Source organism: Lipotes vexillifer, unplaced genomic scaffold (genome assembly GCF_000442215.2).
Source record: "Lipotes vexillifer unplaced genomic scaffold, Lipotes_vexillifer_v1.1 scaffold109, whole genome shotgun sequence".
NCBI lineage: Eukaryota > Metazoa > Chordata > Mammalia > Artiodactyla > Lipotidae > Lipotes > Lipotes vexillifer.
The window spans coordinates 165,067-184,953 of NW_006790015.1; the positions used below are offsets into that span (position 1 = coordinate 165,067).

General features: G+C 38.4%; 1 protein-coding gene across 3 annotated transcripts in view; it reads left to right on the forward strand.

The window, feature by feature from the left end:
- Positions 1–9,201: 9,201 nt before the first annotated feature.
- Positions 9,202–19,887, forward strand: part of KIF1B (kinesin family member 1B) — a 127,436-nt gene continuing 116,750 nt past the window's right edge. For 2 of the 3 annotated variants that reach the window (XM_007463141.1, XM_007463143.1), the window contains exon 1: positions 9,258–9,363. In XM_007463141.1, coding sequence (XP_007463203.1) covers positions 9,258–9,363 — 106 coding nt within the window. Of the gene's footprint in view, positions 9,364–19,887 lie in introns of all 3 variants that reach the window. The other variant, XM_007463142.1, reaches the window with a different exon arrangement.

A 19,887-nucleotide genomic window follows, 5' to 3' on the forward strand; every position in this document is an offset into this window, starting at 1 on the left:
GAGAAATTATACACTTTTCATTCTGGTAAAAGAAAGCTAATGATTTGTCAAGAGGAACTTTTTTTTCTGGTAATGAATTCTAAAGAAATTCTAAGAGAAAAGTGTTATAGACACCCTGATAGAAAGATATACGTACTAAGTGTTTTCAGCAGGTCTTTAAGTAAAAGGAAGAAATGTTCTTCAAAGACCTATTTAAAAAAGTAATCCACCTGCTTTCCGCACTGAGAATACAACATTAAAATATAACTTAAGTCTTTTCTATGAAGGATATGACTAACGTGGTTCAGATATATAACTTTATGTAAAGATAAGTCTGAGTATCCCAGCAGAAAACTCATTATTTAATAACCCTGGTGAGAACCTGGAATACTTGTATTCTGTGTTGTCATCTCAATGAAAACATACCTATTGAGCTTTGGGTACTGGTTTATCATGTGGCAAGATTGACACATTGTTGACACATGGAAAAGTCTGACCTGTGTTCTTGCCCAGCTAGTGAGCTACCTACCAGGCAGGTAGGTGCGGTCACAGGCAGATTTCAGAAAGAACCTTGCCTCATACCAAATTTGAATTAACCTCTGACTGAAACTTCCATTTCTACATCATAGCCGAGCTGAGTTCATTTTAACCTGTACAATTCCAGGAGTAGCTGTTGTCATCCACTTTGACAATAGAAGAGCTTCAGTGGAATATTGGGTTTTGAGTGGCAGAGCTCCCAGTGGATCTGCTAAAAGAAAATTATAGGATGTGGCTTCAGATATCAAAATGAATTGACTTACTAGATAGAGCTTAGTATTAACCATCCAAACAGTGAAAGATAGGAAAACAATGAAAAACTTTAGTTTATTTTAAGGCTTAGGCCATAGGAGCTGTTGTTTCTGGATGTACGTCTTCGTTTATGAGAATAAAAGCACTTCACCAGTAAAAAGGAAGGTTCTTGATTTCTTAATTGCAGTGACAGCAAGACATGTGTCTAATAAATCTAAAAATTGTTTCAGGTTATTTTCTATAGTGGTTAAAACAGTTAGGGAGCCTGAATGAGCTAGTGTGATCTCATTTGAGATTGAAAATCTGATCTGTCAGGAAACTTCCTGTGCAGTCTGATTCTTGGCATTGGGTTAGAATGCAGAAAGAGGTTTTTCTAACATGTGATCCATTTTGAGCTTTCACAGCTTGGCTCATGGCTGATTTTTATCCACAGAGTCAAAGACCAAGAATAGACATACATACACACACAAAATTCATACACACACAAAAATGAATTCTCACATTTTTGGGGCCATTTTGTCAGTATAGGCATGGTCAGTGACACAGAATATTGGATCCTAAAGCCTGCTTGGTCCTCAAGGAGAGTATTAGACTAAGAGATGCAAAACTTTAATAATAACAAGGAAATTTTCACACCCTCTCAAAACGGGCTCATTAGCTACAGATATTTATTTTGGAGTATACATTTATTCTTTCTTATAATTCATTCTTTTTTTTTTTTGGTTATGCTGCAAGGTTTGTGGGATCTTAGTTCCCTGACCAAGGATTGAACCTGGGCCCTCGGCAGTGAAAGCACCGAGTCCTAACCACTGGACTGCCAGGAATTCCCTAATTCATTCTTTTTTTTTTTTTTTTTTGACTATTACAGAAGTTTAACAAAAAAGTTCAGTAAGAAAATGTACACGATCCAATTTTCATCATAGTAAAATGTGGAGAGGGGGCATGTGGAAGCAGTTGATTTCTCTGGTGAAGACAGCCATCGTTCATACTCATTCCAAGGCTTCTAACATGATGATACTATTTTCTCGTATTACCACCATTCCAATATTGTTCTGTTGCCTACTAGTTGCCATCTCCACACATTCATCTATCACAAGATTCATAAAGGGATCAAATCCCCTCAATATTCCTTGGGCATGTCTGCCACCATTTAATTTCAATGATAACTTCTTGTCCATAAATTTCTTCAAGTCTGGAGGGTGAACTTTGCTCATGATGTCTACTCGACGAGCTCAAAGATGCTTCCAAACGGAATTCGAGTTGTCCCTCACCCCTAATTCATTCTTTAAAATGTAATTCACTAGAAAAGATTATCTTTTAAATAGACTGCTTGTTGATATTGTAAATTTGCGGGGATATAGCAAATTGTGTGAATGTTGAATTTAAAAGACTGAATTTTTTGGTTAAATTCTGTTTTCAGTTGTGACAGACATGTACTGAATAAAGTATCAATGTATGAGAGTTAAGTAAACTACTGACTGCAACATAGGGCAGAATGAAATAAGTAGAAAAATGAGGAATCAACACAACATTTTTAGGGAGCAAAGAGAAAGAAGGTATGACTTTTAGCTTAGAAAGCGGGATGTTAAGGAATATATGACTTAATGGTTCCTGCTTCATGGTGACAGTTGACCTTGTCCTCAATAGATATGGACTTGTAGGGGCTTCCCTGGTGGCGCAGTGGTTGAGAGTCCGCCTGCCGATTCAGGGGACACGGGTTCATGCCCCGGTCCGGGAAGATCCCACATGCCACGGAGCGGCTGGGCCCATGAGCCGTGGCCGCTGAGCCTGTGTGTCCGGAGCCTGTGCTCCGCAACGGGAGAGGCCACAACAGTGAGAGGCCCGCGTACCGCCCCCCCCCCCCCAAAAAAAAGATATGGACTTGTAATAGGTTAGAAGGGAGAGTGAGCTTCCAAGCATCACATGCTTGGTGTAATAAGAGGTGCTTTGGTAGAGAAGGCTTAAAGTTGAGCAGTGAAAACAGACTGGGGAAAGGAGGTTGGATTGTGGAGGCTCATGAATTTTTAGGTTGTGTTATGAGGCCATGGAAACCAACTGAATGCTTTTAAGGAGAGGGAATGACATGCATTGACCTCTGTTTTAGGAATATAACCCTGGCTGTTTTCTATAAAAAAGGGATATTGCAAAACCCAACCAACCAAAAATCTAAGATTATTTCATTCTTGTTTTTTCACTTTGCTGAGAAGTCATTTAGTCTTCTCCTTAGGCTCCTGATAATCCAGAGTGCCTCTGAGGGCAAGAGAGAATTGCACAAGGTCAAAGTTAAGCAGTTGTGCAAAAATTTAGAAAAATTCAAATGAATTAGACCTAAATGTTTTATTATCCCTTTACTGTTAGTGAAGGCTTCTGGAATTTTTGCTCCATTCCATTTTCCTAATGCTTCTAATCGTATGTCATAAGGAAGGAAAACTGGTCAGAGGAACAGTCTAGAACTGAGGCTGTGTAAGTGATTTAGAGTATGTATGGTTGCCTTTCCTACCTGCCTTTGGCTCTATAAAACTTGGAAAATGTATTGTAATTTTTATTGTTTTCCTATAACTTCTTTTTTTCCTATAACTTCTTAAAAATATTCTGTAATTATTGTTTCTCACTGGAATTTAAACTTGATTTCAGATTTATATAATTGGTAATTTTTTAAAAGGATCAGGGAGTTTTGAAACTGTAATTCTTTGATGGACATCCATTATAAAAGAGATACACTTTGTAGTTGTAGGGAAGTAACAAAGTAACGCTTTCTGTAGTCCACTTAACTGTAGTTTCTTATTACTGTATAAAATTTTAACTCACTTGTGAAGATGGTTGCAGTTTTACCACAGGACAGTTAAATCAGAAAAAAAAATGTACTTAGGTTCAGGTTGTTTTGGGAAAGTAATTTAAAAATATACCTATCACTTACAAAGAAGAATGACTAAAAGCGTGACTAAAATTCTGTCTTGTCCTCAAGGAACTTAAAATTTACAGCAGAGATAAGGAAAACAGGGCTCCCTTGGTAGCGAAGTGGTTAAGAATCTGCCTGCCAATGCAGGGGACATGGGTTCGAGCCCTGGTCCGGGAAGATCCCACATGCCGCTGAGCAACTAAGCCCGTGCGCCACAACTACTGAGCCTGCGCTCTAGAGCCTGTGAGCCACAACTACGGAGCCTGCGTGCTGCAACTACTGAAGCCCACGTGCCTAGAGCCCGTGCTCCGCAACAAGAGAAGCCACCGCAATAAGGCCGTGCACCACAAAGAAGAGTAGCCCCCACTCGCCTCAACTAGAGAAAGGCCGCGCGCAGCGATGAAGACCCAAGACAGCCAAAAACAAAATAAATAAATTTATTTAAAAAAAAAAAAGAAAAACAGATAACTCATTTTGCCCTAGGTAAGGTCAGTGAGTTAAGAAGTATTAAATGGAGAAGGATTTGCATTTGGTTTGCAAGGTGGGGAGAATCTACGAAAGCTTTAGAAATAAGTAGCATATGAGAAGGTCCTGGAAGAAAAGTTGGATTTTGAGAAGAACAGGAGAGGAGGAAGGGTACAGTAGGTAGAAGGAGCATTGGAGCAAAGGCACAGGGACAGAAAAACATGAGATGCTTTCAGGAAACCCTCTGGTGGGTGGTTGTTAAGGAAAGTGGATGGAAGGCAGTGTTTTGGGCTGCCCAGGTTTGGGCTTCCCTGGTGGCGCAGTGGTTGAGAGTCTGTCTGCCGATGCAGGGGACACGGGTTCGTTCCCTGGACCAGGAGGATCCTGCATGCCGCGGGGTGGCTGGGCCTGTGGGCCATGGCTGCTGAGCCTGTGCGTCCAGAGCCTGCGCGTCCGGAGCCTGTGCTCCGCAACGGGAGAGGCCACAACAGTGAGAGGCTCGCGTACCACACACACAGAAAAGGAAATGGTGGTTTATGTTACAGAACACATTGAGTGCCACTGGTGGGGAGTTCAGTCATTGCTTGGTAGACAGTAGAGAAACTGGACAGTGATATGAAGAGACCTGTGCGTTAGGAGTGTGAATCTGGCAGCATTGCATAGTATGGATGGAATATATGAAAATGGCAGTATTGTGTAGTATGGTTGGGGTAGGAGGAAGAAAGAGAAAAAGTGGTTAAGATGATTAACGCTCTTGGGTGAGATGTATTGAAGGCGTAAAAGGGATGGTATGGCGGTGGTAGAAATGGAGAGAGATTTTATAGGTGGAAGCCATGTAATTTGGCAGTTGATTAGACGGATAGAGGAAGCAAGCTTTTTGGCCTGTGTGGGAACAGGAGAATGGTGAGAACATTAAAAGAAATAGAAAAGTGGTGGAAGAGCTGGGGGAGGTGAAGAGATGTTTGGGCTTTGGGTGTGTTAGGTTGAATGGTATGTCGGGAGGCTAGCTGGGTAGAAGAGCGAAACAACTATTGAAAAGTACATGTGTGGGGGACTTTAAATAGTAAAGAGGTTAGTATTTCGGCTCCTAGTACTTTATATCTAAATAATACTTTATAATCTAAAGCTTAGCAAGGAGGTTTCAGCCTTTGTTGTCGGTTTGTAAGTTAGTTTGCAGCATTGAACATTTTGGTAGGCCCTGAATAGAACACAAAAGAAGAAAGTTTTCTTTTTTTTAAATTTACATATCTACAATATTCACTGATTGTCAACATTTAAGTCTCTTTTATTACCACCCCTCTCCCCCAAATCATGCTATTTAATTGAAGAAACTGGGTGACTTGAACTGTAGATTTTTCTGTATTCTGGGTTTGGCTGATTGTATCTTCTAGGTATCATTTAAATTGTTTCTTTGCTGCCTATATGTCCTATAAACTGAGGCTTGATTCTATCATTTTTTTTTTTTTTAAGGGGAGTGGGATAATATTTACTAGGTGGTGCCGTGTGTTTCCTACTGCAGCACATCAGGAGGCATAGGCCACCTGTGTGTCCCACTCTTAGTGATGTTAAGATTGATGATCATTTGGTTCAGATTTTGTCAGCCTAATTCATACAATATAATGTTCCCAAATCAACCAACCTTTCGTTTAAGGCTTTTTTAGTAGATAGTGATGATGCAGAGAACCTTTATGTTAGTAGGGTTGGGAATTGGTGACATTCTAATTCTGTCATTTCTTCTGCACTTAATAGTCAGACTTTTTCTGTAAAGAAGAGCTTGTCCTCGTCTATTTGACTGTCCTGGAATATAGTTTATACAGGATGCACAGACTGGACGCATGCTCTATTCTTTTGTTTTATTTGCCAGTTTTCAGAATAATGAGGTTTTTGAAAGTATCATTCTGAACTCATGAATTTATATATTTAATGTTTTCCAGTCCATATGCAGTGTGTTTGTATGTATGTATGTATTTTTATGCTCCAATTATCCCATCTTTGTCCAGTGGGAGCTCCTTTAAGTTGGCACTTGTGTCTTTTTGCCATGACCCCATATTAGTCTTTGGTTTCTTGCTTGTGGTCATACTAAGATGTTCCAGAATCATCCTGAAATTTCTTGCCCAGACTTGGAATTAGCCACTTTTTCAAGGAACCCAAGTTCAAAGAGATATTTGAAGGATTAGGATATTCACTTTGGGAAGCTATTAAAGAACGTACAAGCTAGAATATAGTCGTGTAAAATGATAACAGTGTTCTCACAATGTGTCTGGGACTGTAAGTGCTGTAGGAAATACCAGTGATTCCTGGAATGTTTGGGTAGTCATTTGGAAGAGTTAAGACTGGAGCTGGGCCATCAAGTAGAGGAGAAAATGAAGATTCATAGATCTGTCGTAGGGGGGAAATTGTTAGAAGGTGTGAAAGAACGTGTGTGGAATAGTAAAGGAGCTTGACTAGAATACAGAGTACCTTGACTGATCTTGTAAGTGCTGGGGAGTAAGAAAAGGTTCTTGGGTTTGGAAGTGAAATTGAAAGTTATGCTTTAGGGGGCTTCCCTGGTGGTCCAGTGATTTATAAGACTCCGCACTTCAATGTAGGCGGCGCGGGTTCAATCCCTGGTTTGGGAACTAGGATCCTACGTGGCGCGGCCAAAATAAATAAGTAAAAAAAAAAAAAAAAAAAAAAAAAAAAAGGGTACGCGGGCCTCTCACTGTTGTGGCCTCTCCCGTTGCGGAGCACAGGCTCCGGGCGCACAGGCTCAGCGGCCATGGCTCACGGGCCCAGCCGCTCCACGGCATGTGGGATCTTCCCGGACCGGGACACGAACCCGTGTCCCCTACATCGGCAGGCGGACGGTCAACCACTGCGCCACCAGGGAAGACCAAGGTTATCTAATTTTAAAAAGGGAAAGGATAATGTAGAATGTCAGTTGAATAAAAAAAAAAAAAAAAAAAGATGTAGTGTTTAAAAAAAAAAAGAAAGTCATGCTTTAGAAGGGTTAATATTGCAGTAGGGTTAAGCAGTTGAGTAGAGTTCTCAGCTGGAGGTTTACAACATAATCTTTAGAAAATGAACAAAACAAAACAACCCATACCTGGGCCCTATCTCAAAAGGGGGGTGGCTAGGCTCATTTGCTTTTCAAAAGACCCCTGTGGGATTGTTTTGTGCAAATCCTGCCTCTCTCCCCCCATTTAATGACTATTGGATTAAATCTAAAAGCTCAAAGATTAGTTTCTTTATTGCAGGTGCGCTAGGCATGAGGTAGTAAGGACATGGATTAAGGTTAGGGCAATGGAAATGAGAGGAAGGAGGGGATAGAAGAATGGAAATTTATGTTTTAAAAGTTTTCATATGGTATTTCATTAATAATGTTAGCACTAATGAAAGGATTCAGAGTAGGAAGTAAAGATGACTCCAAGATTTATGGTATGGGTCCAGATAGAAATGGGAAGACTGGCAGAGATTGCTCGTTTCGGGGAGAAGATAATGGGACATACTGAGTGTTGAGATGATGGCTGTGTATTAAAGTGGACTCTGGGGGGTTGAAATGTGTTGTGTGTCTTGCTTTTTGTGAATGCTTCATTCACTCTCTTTTGGCAAAGTATTCAGCTATTGACTATAGGTCGTGCTGTATCGATTGGAAGGGTTAATAACTCTAAGCTTTCATTTAATAAATGTGATTAAAATAAATGTTTGATGTATTAAAAAAAGAACCATCTGTTTATTGTAAAATAAAATGTGAAACAGACTGGAAAAAACATTGCAGCAAATATAAAAAGATTAATATCAATAAGTATTGTAATCATTTGAAATACAAACAAAAAAGTCAGTAAACCAGGTAGAGGACTTGAACAGATAATTCTCACAATTAGGAAATATAATTCATTAATTCAATCCTTCAGCAAACATGTAGTGAGCTCTTTCATCAGATACTGTTTTAAGTGCTGGCAAACAAGGTCTCTGAGCCTTCTGGTGGTGGTGTGAGAGACAGACAATAGACGTGGTCCAAAAAACAAGAATTTCAAATAGTGATAGTGCTGTTAGAAAATAAGATAGGGTATTTATTTTTGCCTTTTCCTGTGGAAAGTATTAGTAGCTGTTCAGCTGGAGGTTAGCATTCCTAACCTTTACTTAATTATGTGGAAAAAAATTGGTCAGGTTTAAGTTCTGTTGGAGTTCCCTGGTAACTGGACCCATAAGTATTTTTCTTTTTTCTTTTGTTCATTTCTTCTTGAAGATGTTTATATAACGGATAGAGTACAGGTTGAGATCTGTTGTTTCTTGTGGAAATTTCTTATGTGGGTTATTTTCACAGAATAGTGTTCGTTTTGTTCTGTTGGGAGGGAAACTATTCCTCTAAAAAATGTTCACATTTTTTCCTGTGGCTTCATTCAAAAGTGAAATATAGTGATTTGATTCTGCCGTGAGTCAGAGGATAGAACTTGGGTCTCTTGAAACCTTCTCTGCTTATTGTACAGGATGGTTGTAAGGGCCAAATGAGATACATATGAAAGGGTTCATAGAAGTTAAAGGAATCCCAGGATACCTATAGTTAAAGAAGCTAGCTAGAGCTTATCTTTGTCCTTTTGCTGTTTAAATATACATCATGTAACTGGATGTTTCAAACTGAAATTAAGATATAAAAAGTTCAGTGCATTTCTTTAAAGACAAGTAATAAGTTGTTTTGCAGATGGCAAGTTACTTGTGTAAGGAACCCTCTTTAACAAATAAACATTTTGGTTTTTTTTCATATATTATTGAAGACTGATCCAGAAAAACAGAGAGCAAGGAAGACATTTGTTACTTTGCAGTTAAATTTTTTATTATTAAGTCTAGGGACTTTTTAGGCATGGTAAACAGATAATGGAACAGGAAAACAAATTACAGTCTTTATTTTCTATCTGATAATTTACGGTTGAGAATATAAGATTTATAGGGAAGAAAAGGGATGAGGTTTTTAGAAATGGAAACAAATAGCACTAAGATAATGGCTCGTATGCTCAAGTTAGCCCATGATTTCTTTAATTCTGACTATCGAATCATCTTTTCTTTTTTAAAGGAAACTTGAACATAATTTCATAAGAAGATTTGATTCTTTATTTCTGGACTGCATATATATAACAAGACCATCAGAATGTCGGGAGCCTCAGTGAAGGTGGCTGTCCGTGTGCGGCCCTTCAATTCTCGAGAGACCAGCAAAGAATCCAAGTGCATCATTCAGATGCAGGGCAACTCAACCAGTGAGTTCATGTTGTGTTCTATCAACTCTGTCTCATTTTCCTATCCTTCCCCCTTTTCCTGCTTGCCGTGATCAGAATAAATGAACATTTGGCTATTAACACTTTGAACTTTGCTGTTCTGAATGATCCATTGAATGTTTTCCCCCTGTGATATTTGCTGTAGCATATTTAAATATGGACTATTTATTTTCTTCTTTACAATTGAGAAGTCCCTAGAGAACTGAACGAATTTACCTAGTGTTATTAAGTTGAAATCTTAACTATAGTAAAGGTGTAAGCAGTGATTTTTAGTAAATGATGCTGTGAAATATACCTGTTGAGCCTCCAAGATTACTTTGCTTTCTTGATTTTAAAAGCACTTGAGGGCTTCCCTGGTGGCGCAGTGGTTGGGAGTCCGCCTGCCGATGCAGGGGACACGGGTTCATGCCCCGGTCCGGGAAGATCCCACATGCCACGGAGCGGCTGGGCCCGTGAGCCACGGCCGCTGAGCCTGCGCGTCTGGAGCCTGTGCTCCGCAACAGGAGAGGCCACAGCGGTGAGAGGCCCACGTACCGCAAAAACAAAAACAAAACCATAAAAGCACTTGAGCTTGCCAAGATGGTCTTCACACTTACTCTGCTTCCTTACAATGGTTCTTTGAGTTGAACAACAGATATAGCTAAAACAGATAGTAAACTTGTAAATTATTACTAAAAATTATCAGTCATTGCTTCCTAGCTTGTTTCCCTATATAGTTGCTTAGGTGAAAAATGACTCAAACTCATTTGAAGCCCCTTCAAAATTGAAGGGGTTTTTGGTACTTGAATTAGTTACTTGATATGGATCTGTAGGCAAACTATTACTTAAAATAGATGTAGGTTCTACTGTTTTAAAACCTATAACTTTGTGATAAAGCCGAATTGTTGTTCTTTCAGACAGATACAAGTTAATGTTGAATTGTTGAGGAAACATGCTGATCTCATCTATTTGTGGGCCAGTGTTTTGTGTAGAGGATTCTCCCAGTGGGAAATAAAACTATATGTATTTAAGGTCTACAGTGTGGTGCTTTGATATGTTTATACATTGTGAAATGATTAGCAAAATCTAATATATCCATCATGTCTCATAGTTACCTTTTATTTTGTGGTAAGAACACTTGAGATCTACTCTCTCAGCAAATTTTACATAGACAGTACATCATTATTAACCATAGTCACCATGCTGCACATTAGGTCTCCAGAACTTATCTTATAACTGAAAGTTTGTACCCTTTGATCAGAATCTCCTTTTCTCCCCCACTCCCCAGCTATCATTCTCTGTTACTGTGAGTTCGCCGTTTATTTTTTGATATAGATTCCTCATGTACAACTTTGAACCTTCTGTTGCTTACATACTTTTCTGAACTTGCTAAATAGGACTCACAACATTTTATTTTTTAAAACAAGATTCAAAAGTAGGAGTCTAAACTGCTGTACCACTGTTTGTGCTTTACATTTCTTTGTCAGTTGTGCCAGTGATTCTATGAATTATATATCCTATGAATAATTGTAAAAAGAGATGCAAAATTCAGTATTGTTCTTTAACAAATGTTTATATTCCTAAATGTCACTCATTCAGGCTATGTTATCATTTGTGTTTCATTTTAAGAATTAAGTTTTACACAGTATAACTAAAAACTTGCATGGGGCCTTGCTAACCTTCTCTGTATTGTTCCAGTTTTAGTATAGGTGCTGCTGAAGTGAGCACACTAAAACCTGATTATTGAGCCCCTTGTTTCTTTCTGAAAAATGCATTTAACTATAACTTAGTATGGAGGCATTTTTGACTGCTGGTGTTGCCTCTAAATATAATGGTGTGTATCACAAGTTCTTTTAAAGTGGGGACGTTAGGAAATCCTGGATCAGGAGCCAGAATTGATTCCAGAAAGAAATACTTTTCTCTGTTTTGCATGCTGAACTACCCAGGAATCCCCAGTGTCATGGAGATGGATTTTCATTAAAGGTTGGGGTGTTGCTACTTTCTTTATAGGGTTGGAAATCTTAAACTAAAAACTTTTAAGGAGAAAATGAGTATTAAAAGACCATATCCACGAATGCAAAAATCACTTTATCATATAATAAAAATAAATGGAAAATGTTTATTAGTACAAAAAATAATACTAACATTTTTCCTTGATGATAGATCATTTTAGAGTGCCCACATCTTAAATGGGTTATAAGTTTATATTCATTGTCAAGGTCAAATAGCATTACGTTAATTTCACCCCAATTTTGATTTATTTTTGTGAATAGGTAAAACATTCAGAGGGTATGAAATCCAAAATGTACAAAGAGTGTACTGTACAAACATTCCTCTCACCCCATCATGTAGTCAACCAGTTCCTCTCCCTAGAAGTAACTTGTGTTAGATTTCCTTCAAGAGATAGTTTAAGCAGCATTATCTTTTTCTAAGGTAGTTTTTTTCCTTTTAATTAGTGGTAAAGTATAATAGTAACTTATTTTGCAGTCTTGACTGCATTGTATATTTTATTTTTTAAATTAATTAATTAATTTGGTTGCACCAGCTCTTAGTTGTGGCAGGCAGGCTCCTTAGTTGCAGCTCGCTGGTTCCTTAGTTGTGGCAGGTGGGCTCCTTAGTTGTGGCTCACTGGCTCCTTAGTTGCGGCTCTCTGGCTCCTTAGTTGTGGCATGCGTACTCTTAGTTGCGGCATGCATGTGGGATCTAGTTCCCTGACCAGGCATTGAACCCGGGTACCCCACATTGGGAGCGTAGAGTCCTAACCACTGTGCTACCAGGGAAGTCCCCTGCATTGTATATTTTAAACACCTGAGTAAAACTATTCATGTTTATATCTTGTAAAAGATGGGTTTTTTTTCTTTTTGAGATTTTAGCATGAGAGAATATCCATATAAGTTAATAGGATTTTATTAACAAGTATCTACTATATGTATAATGGTATGCTAAGTACTAAACCGATATAAAAAAATCTAATCTATTGACTATTCAGGAGAATAAAACTATTAGAGTGTGTAGCAAAATTAAGATTTTCTATAGTTCTGGATAATTATGTGAAATGGATCTGGGTCTGCTTAATTTTCTGACTGCTAGTGTTTGATCATCTGGATTAAGAGCTCACTGAGATTATTGATGGCTAATAAAAAAAAATGTTAGACCTCATTGTATCTAAGATATGTGGCTCTCTTTTTGACCTTATTATTTTGATTGTATAGAAAATAATGTCAGTTTAGGGGAAAAAAGTAAAATTATCCAAATGTGATATTCATTCTGAATGAAGGATTTCAGATGTCTTCACTTGTAGTAGACAGCAAACTGAAGAAGAAAATAAGATTCCTAGTTGAACATTTTCTAAGGATAATAGGGCCATAAATTTTGGAGTTTGGGAGGATGCTAAGTTCTATTTACTCATTCTTGTTTATTTCCCCCAAAGATCTCTCCAGAATTATTGAAAATATTTATATGTCTTTTGAGGAAATATTAATGAAGAGATGCCTGGTTTTTATTAGAAGTAATTAATATGGTTAGACTAGGCCTGGGCTTACTGTACTAGTACTACGAAAACCAGTCTGTGGACCACCTTAAGCACAGTGCTGAACTACCAATGGTTTTTCCATCATATTTTGTCCACAACCTTTCTAGACAGCAGGCTGAGTGGCTCTGCTCTGTCTTGCCCTATGTCTTTCTCTTCCTCTTTTGAGAGTCTGCTGTAATGTGAGTCTCTAGGGATCACAGAGTTGCATGTACCTTAGGACCCTGCCCTTAAGGAGTTAAAGTTTGTGGTAGGAGAGACAAGACATACCAAAATAACCTCAATATAAAGTAAAAATGATCAAAGTGATACTTGCCATAAAAAAGGGTTTTAAAAAAGTGCAGATGTGAGTTTGGCAAAGGGCACATGTAAAATTCATAGATGATAGGAGGGTATTTCAACTTGACCTTGAGGATTAAACTAAACATCCTGTATGTTTGGGGAAAGTTTCAGAATTGTAGCTTATTAGGACTTATTAGTGTTATATCTAGATTGGTACTCCTAGCCTCATCTGTCTATAACACATTGCCTCTTCGCTTAAACATTCACCAGGAGAAATCTGTGACTTTTAAAATAATATTAGCCTCCTGAAACAAAAGTCCTCCTTAGATGAATCAGCCTTAGAAAAAGTAGTGTTAGTTTTCTAGCTGAATGCTTTGTCATGGTTCAGAAAGTTTGGGGTAATTTTGGTTTCTTTGAAAGGTGTTTGTTTTTGGAAAGCTAATTAGCTAATTGTATCAGAGACTTTTTCCTCTAGAATTTTGGTGTTTTCAGTTTTCTGCTGTTTTCTATTTCTGTTTACAATTTTATATGGCAGTTTCTTAGTAATTTGACTAATATGTAATCCAAATAACTTTTGAGCAATTTTAAGTGAGCCAACTTGTTATGTTTAGAAAGTATTAATGGCTTGTTTTTAAAAAATTGGGCTTAAGATTGGGAGAGAGCATGAATTTTGAACCTAGAATTGTTGGAAAAACTGAAATGAATTTTCTGTAGCCACATGTGTTAGCTGCATTAAAAGACTGCTATGCTGGCAAGCTGGCCTGGACGACTGCTCACAGGGATTATGGCTGATTGCAGATGGAATGCAATGGAATGTTCCTGCCATAAGGTCTCATGAAAAGGTAGAAGAGGGTGGTGAAGTACTTTAGGGAATGTGCTAGATTTGAAAACTGAGTAGTGGCAGTTCTATTCAAGCACTTTCTGGTCTCAGAGGGAGTATTTTCCATGGCACAGATAAATGTTACTGTCTTGACATTTGGGAGACCAGAGTGCATACAAATAGCTTTGTTTAATAATATCCCATTATATTCCAAGTTTCTCCCACTTTGGAAGCATTTTTATTGTCTAATTACTTTTAAAAAGGAAAATGGGACAAAATTAATGCTCTGCTCACATTTATGGTTATGTTATGTGTGTAAATCTGGAGACTTTGAAACTGCATAAATTCCCCTCTGAAAAACAGTAAGTTCTCACACACTCCTTCTGGTGATTAAATTGTGATCTTTTGCTTTGTCTTTAACCATAGGAATCAGTCTCTAATCCTTTGGTAAGTCTCCTTCATATTTTTATTAATCTTCCTTAGTTTAGGATCTTTTTTTTTTCTTTTCCCTATGCCCAGGTATTAAGTGGGATAAAAGAAATCCTGTTGTTTTTTTTCCTGCTAATTGCTTACATTGTATATTTTAAAAGGCTCTTTCATTCGCCCGTGTGCATTTCTAAACCAAATGCTGCATATCGCAGCTGGTACAAAGAATGACTTCATGTCCATTAATGAAAATTTGGGATGGGGGAACACAGGGACAAAATGGAGTTTAGAAAGGAAGACTTTTGAAAGGAATTCTTATAAATCTGTATGTTTTTTCTAGCATAAATTAATATAGCTACATGAAAATAAATGTAAATGCATATAAATTATCTTTGTGAACATTCTGGAAAATAAGAGGGCAAGAAAAGTTACCTCTATTTTTACCTCTTTACTGCAGCCTACTGCTGCATTTTGATGGATTTTTATTGTTGTTGTTCCAATTAGGTTAAATGGTTAGCATCTGTGTGATTATGTATTCCAGTCTTTTCTTGTTAGTCTTTAGTTTTCTTCTCTTGTTAGTGTTACCTAATTCGCACTTGCATTTTAGTCTGAGTTTCTTTTACTGGCGTCTATGGTTAGACTTCTGAGTGTCTATCAAGATGGGAGCCCTTTGAAATTATATGCAAAATATGTTTCATGCATATTCCTAGGGAGATGGTAATCACATTCAATATGATTTTAAAAATTCATACATATATTTTTTATTGAAGTGTAGTTGATTTACAGTGTTGTGTTACATATATATTCTTTTTCATTTTCTTTATCCATCCATCTGTTGATGGACATTTAGGTTGCTTCCATGTCTTGGCTTCAGTACATTTAAAATTTTTTTAATTTTGGCTGTGTTGGGTCTTCGTTGCTGTGTGCGGGCTTTCTCTAGTTGTGGTGAGCGGGGGCCACTCTTGGTTGCGGTGCGCGGGCTTCTCACTGTGCCACCAGGGAAGCCCCTTGAACACATTTTTTAAAGTATTCTTCAAGATCATGATTTTAATGATTATATAGTATTCTGTTGGATTTATGATCCATAATTTATTTAGCTCATCACCCATTATCAGACACTTGAGCCTTAAAACCACTTCTTGGGACTGCTGTAAAGAATGTAAACCCTCTGGGCTTTCCTGGTGGCGCAGTGGTTGAGAGTCTGCCTGCCGATGCAGGGGACACGGGTTCGTGCCTCGGTCCGGGAAGATCCCACGTGCCGCGGAGCGGCTGGGCCTGCGAGCCATGGCTGCTGAGCCTGCGCGTCCGGAGCCTGTGCTCCGCAATGGGAGAGGCCACAACAGTGAGAGGCCCGCGGACTGTTAAAAAAAAAAAAAAAAAAAGTAAGCCCCTCACAAGTGGGGAAGGAATTGTTTTTATTTTTTACTTATTTATTAAAAAAATTATTTATTTGGCAGCACCGGGTCTTAGTTGCAGCATGTGGGATCTAGTTCCCTGACCAGGGATCAAACCCGGGCCCCCTGCATTGGGAGCATGGAGTTTTAGCCACCGGACCACCAGGGAAGTCCCAGGAATTGTTTTTAAAAGGCAGTTTATGCAGCCGTCTACCTGGCACCTCTTACCTGCTTGTCTAAATAAACATTTTAAACTTGGAATGTCCAAAACTGAATATGTGATATATCCTCTTGAATTCTTGCTCCCCTGCATTCTCCCTCAACTCAGTTAAAGGCAACTCTTCCTTTGTAGTTGCTCAGGGCAAAAATCATAAAACATCCTTGACTCCCTCTCTTACCCTCTATCCATCATAAAGCCCTGTAGGCTCTGCCTCAGAGTATACCCAGAATCTTACTTTCCACCTCCTTTACTGCCACCACCTACAGTAGCCTCCTTACAAGTCTCCTTGCTTCAGCCCTTGCCCTCTAGTAATCTGTTCTCCATCCTTCTAGAATGGAAGTCAGATTACTTTTTTGCTCTAAACTCTCAGATGGTTCCCATTTCACTCAGAATAAAAGCTGAAGTCTGTGCAGGGACCTCCCTTCTCCCTTTGCCAAACCTCTGTAGCCTCCTTGGTCTTGCCCTTAGTAATGCAGTGGGTAAATATTCCCAAGTCTAAAGTAGTCTTCAGGAACATGATTTTAGTGGCTGTATTGTAGTTATGAATCATACATTATTTAGCTCATCCTCTGTTATCAAATACTTGAGCCTCAGCTTCTCCATTTATTAAATGGAGATGTTGCTAATGCCTACCCAGCTCTCTATTCCTAGGTTGTTGTGAGGATCAGATGGAATTGGGTGTCCGCGTAGGATGGTATTTGAAAGTTATTTGTGAAATTGTTTTTTGTGGTTATTTTCAATGGGAATATAAATGTATAGGCAGAAACAGTTGAACCTGTCACTAAAGGAGGGGGCCTTTGGTGGTGTGTGCTTGGAACTGCTTTTTATTATAGTGTATAATTCAAACTTCTTCAATTACCTAAATAAGTTGTTTTCACATCTGGATTCCGAAACGGCCAAGAGAGAAGACTGAAAAAACTCTTGTAGGAAACCTGCTGCTTTGCATCTTACTGTTCTAGTCTTTTGAGGTCATCGCCGTGATTAAATCCAGACTGTACTTCATGTGGCCGTATATGTACATTTGCTGCTTCTTTCAAAGGGGAAAGCAGCCATGCCCAGTATTTTTTTGTTTGTTTGTTTTAAATGCCTTGTTTGCAATTCTCAAGAATTGTTTTGGAGTTCATTTTTGAAAGTCTGTGCCAACAACACAGTGCTGATCGCTTTTGGTAGTTGCCCAGTGAAGTGTGAAGCACTTGCAGTGGGAGCTCACAAAGTCTGGAGTGTGGTTAGAGAGACCGCGAAAGGGGCTACGCGTGCCGATTTTATAGTAGGCGAAGTTGGTGTTCACAGAGTTAATTTTTTGTAGTATATCAACAACGTGCTTATTTTATGAACAAACATTTCTAGTGGGCTAAAAAGTGTTCTTGGTTGTACTGTTTAGGGATGAGTGCTTTGTACATATAGGTGGTAAGAATAAGAAATATGAAATTAGGTTTTTGAGGGCATATGTGGGAAATTAGATTTTTGTAACTCAGCAAACATAGGCTGGGAGGCCACCAGGGGCTCAGAGTGTTTTTAGTCTCATCTTAGAGATAAGTAATCAAAGCAGTGTGATGACCATTATGAAGGTATTAGGAGAGGTATCTAAATAACTGAGAGGCAGGGCCAGGAAAGGTGGGGAATGTCTGGGAAGCCTCTTTTGTTTTGGCAGAACAGAAAACTGTACTGCCAGAATTAGCAGAAGCTATGTAAAGAGGAAATGATTTAACTACAATTACTGTTTCCCTGTGACATTGTTCTGGTCTGATACTAGACTTCCTTTTGTAACTGTGAATAAAATTGAGAAGGCAAAATGGGTGAAGGGGAAAACAAAAGCAGCTTTTACTTTTTAAATTGCCTTTTAGTTGGGGGAAAACCACTGCGATTAGTAGGTAACGACAAGACAACAATAATAAACACTTAAGCTATGCCAGCCACAATTAGACGCTTACAGACTTTAACTCATGTAATCCTCACTACAGTCCTATGGCAGATACTCTTATTTTCCCCATTTCACAGATGAGGGCATAAATACTGGCTAAGTTGCCTGGGGTCACACATCTAGGATTGAGAGAACTAGAAAATGAACTGGTGCTGTCTGGCTCCAGAGCCCTCACTCTTTTTTTTGTATCTGCCAATCCCAAACTCCTAATTTATCCCTCCCCCACACCCTTTCCACTTTGGTAACCATAAGTTTGTTTTCCATGTCTGTGAGTCTGTTTCTGTTTTGTAAATAAGTACATTTGTGTTGTATTTTAGATTCCACATATAAGTGATATCATATGGTATTTGTCTTTCTCTCTGGCTTCACTTAGAATGATATCTCTAGGTCTATCCATGTTGCAGCAACTGGCATTATTTCATTTTTTATGGCTGAGTAGTATTCCAGTGTGTGTGTGTGTGTGTGTGTGTGTGTGTGTGTGTGTACATACCACATCTTTATCCATTCATCTGTTGATGGACACTTAGGTTGCTTCCATGTCTTGGCTATTGTAAATAGTGCTGCTATGAACATAGGGATGCATGTATCTTTCTGAATTAGAGTTTTCTCCAGATAATGCCCAGGAGTGGGATTGCTAGATCATATGGCAACTATATTTTTAGTTTTCAAAGGAACTTCCATACTGTTTTCCACAGTGGTTGTACCAATTTACATTCCCACCAACAATGTACGAGGGTTCCCTTTTCTCCACACCCTGTACAGCATTTACTATTTGTAGACTTTTTAATGATGGACGATCTGACTGGTGTGAGGTGATACCTCATTGTAGTTTTGAGTTGCATTTCTCTAATAGCGATATTGAAGATCTTTTCATGTGCCTTTTGGCCATCTGTATGTCTTTGGAGAAATGTCTATTTAGGTCTTCTGCCCATTTTTGGATTGGGTTGTTTGTTTTTTTGTCATTGAGTTGTATGGGCTATTTGTATATTTTGGAAATTAATCCCTTGTCGGTTGCATCGTTTGCAAATATTTTCTCCCAGTCTATAGGTTGTCTTTTCGTTTTGTTTATGGTTTCCTTTGCTGTGCAAAAGCTTTTAAGTTTGATTAGGTCCCATTTGTTTATTTTTGCTTTTATTTCTACTGCCTTGGGAGACTGACCTAAGGAAACATTGCTATGATTTATGTCAGAGAATGTTTTGCCTAGGATCTCTTCTAGGAGTTTTATGGTGTCCTATCTTATATTTAAGTCTTTAAACATTTTTGAGTTTATTTTTGTGTATGGTGTGAGCGTATGTTCTAACTTCATTGATTTACATGCGGCTGTCCAGCTTTCCCAGCGCCACTTGCCGAAGAGACTGTCTTTTCTCTATTGTATATTCTTGCCTCCTCTGTCGAAGATTAATTGACCATAGGTGTGTGGGTTTACTTCTGGGCTCTGTATTGTGTTCCATTGATCAATATGTCTGTTTTGATCAGAGCTCTGACTCTTAATCTCTGACCTGTATATATTGCTTCTCAAAATATTAAGTTTTACTATTCCGTGTAATAAGACTGAACGCCTGTGTCTATTTAGAATTTAACTGTTAGGTTAAAATTTATCTTGATGTCCTTTTTTGATTCAGGGAAATTATTAATAAAAAGGGGATTATTATTAGTTGAGATATCTTTGTACCATTTAGCTTAAAGAAAAGCTGGGCCTTCCCTGTCATCTCCCTTCAGAATCATTCAAAATTTGCTTAGGAAGAGCAGAATTGTTGTTAATTGAGAGTTTGTTTAACGTTTATTACAGCTAGCATATTTATTTTATACTCACTTGATGACAGTGTGACACAACAGAGTTGGTAGATTTTTTTCTTCTTTTCTTCCATTTGAATGTTTAATACTCTGGGATTGAGTATATAGTTGACCCTTGAACATCAAGGGGGTTAGGAATGC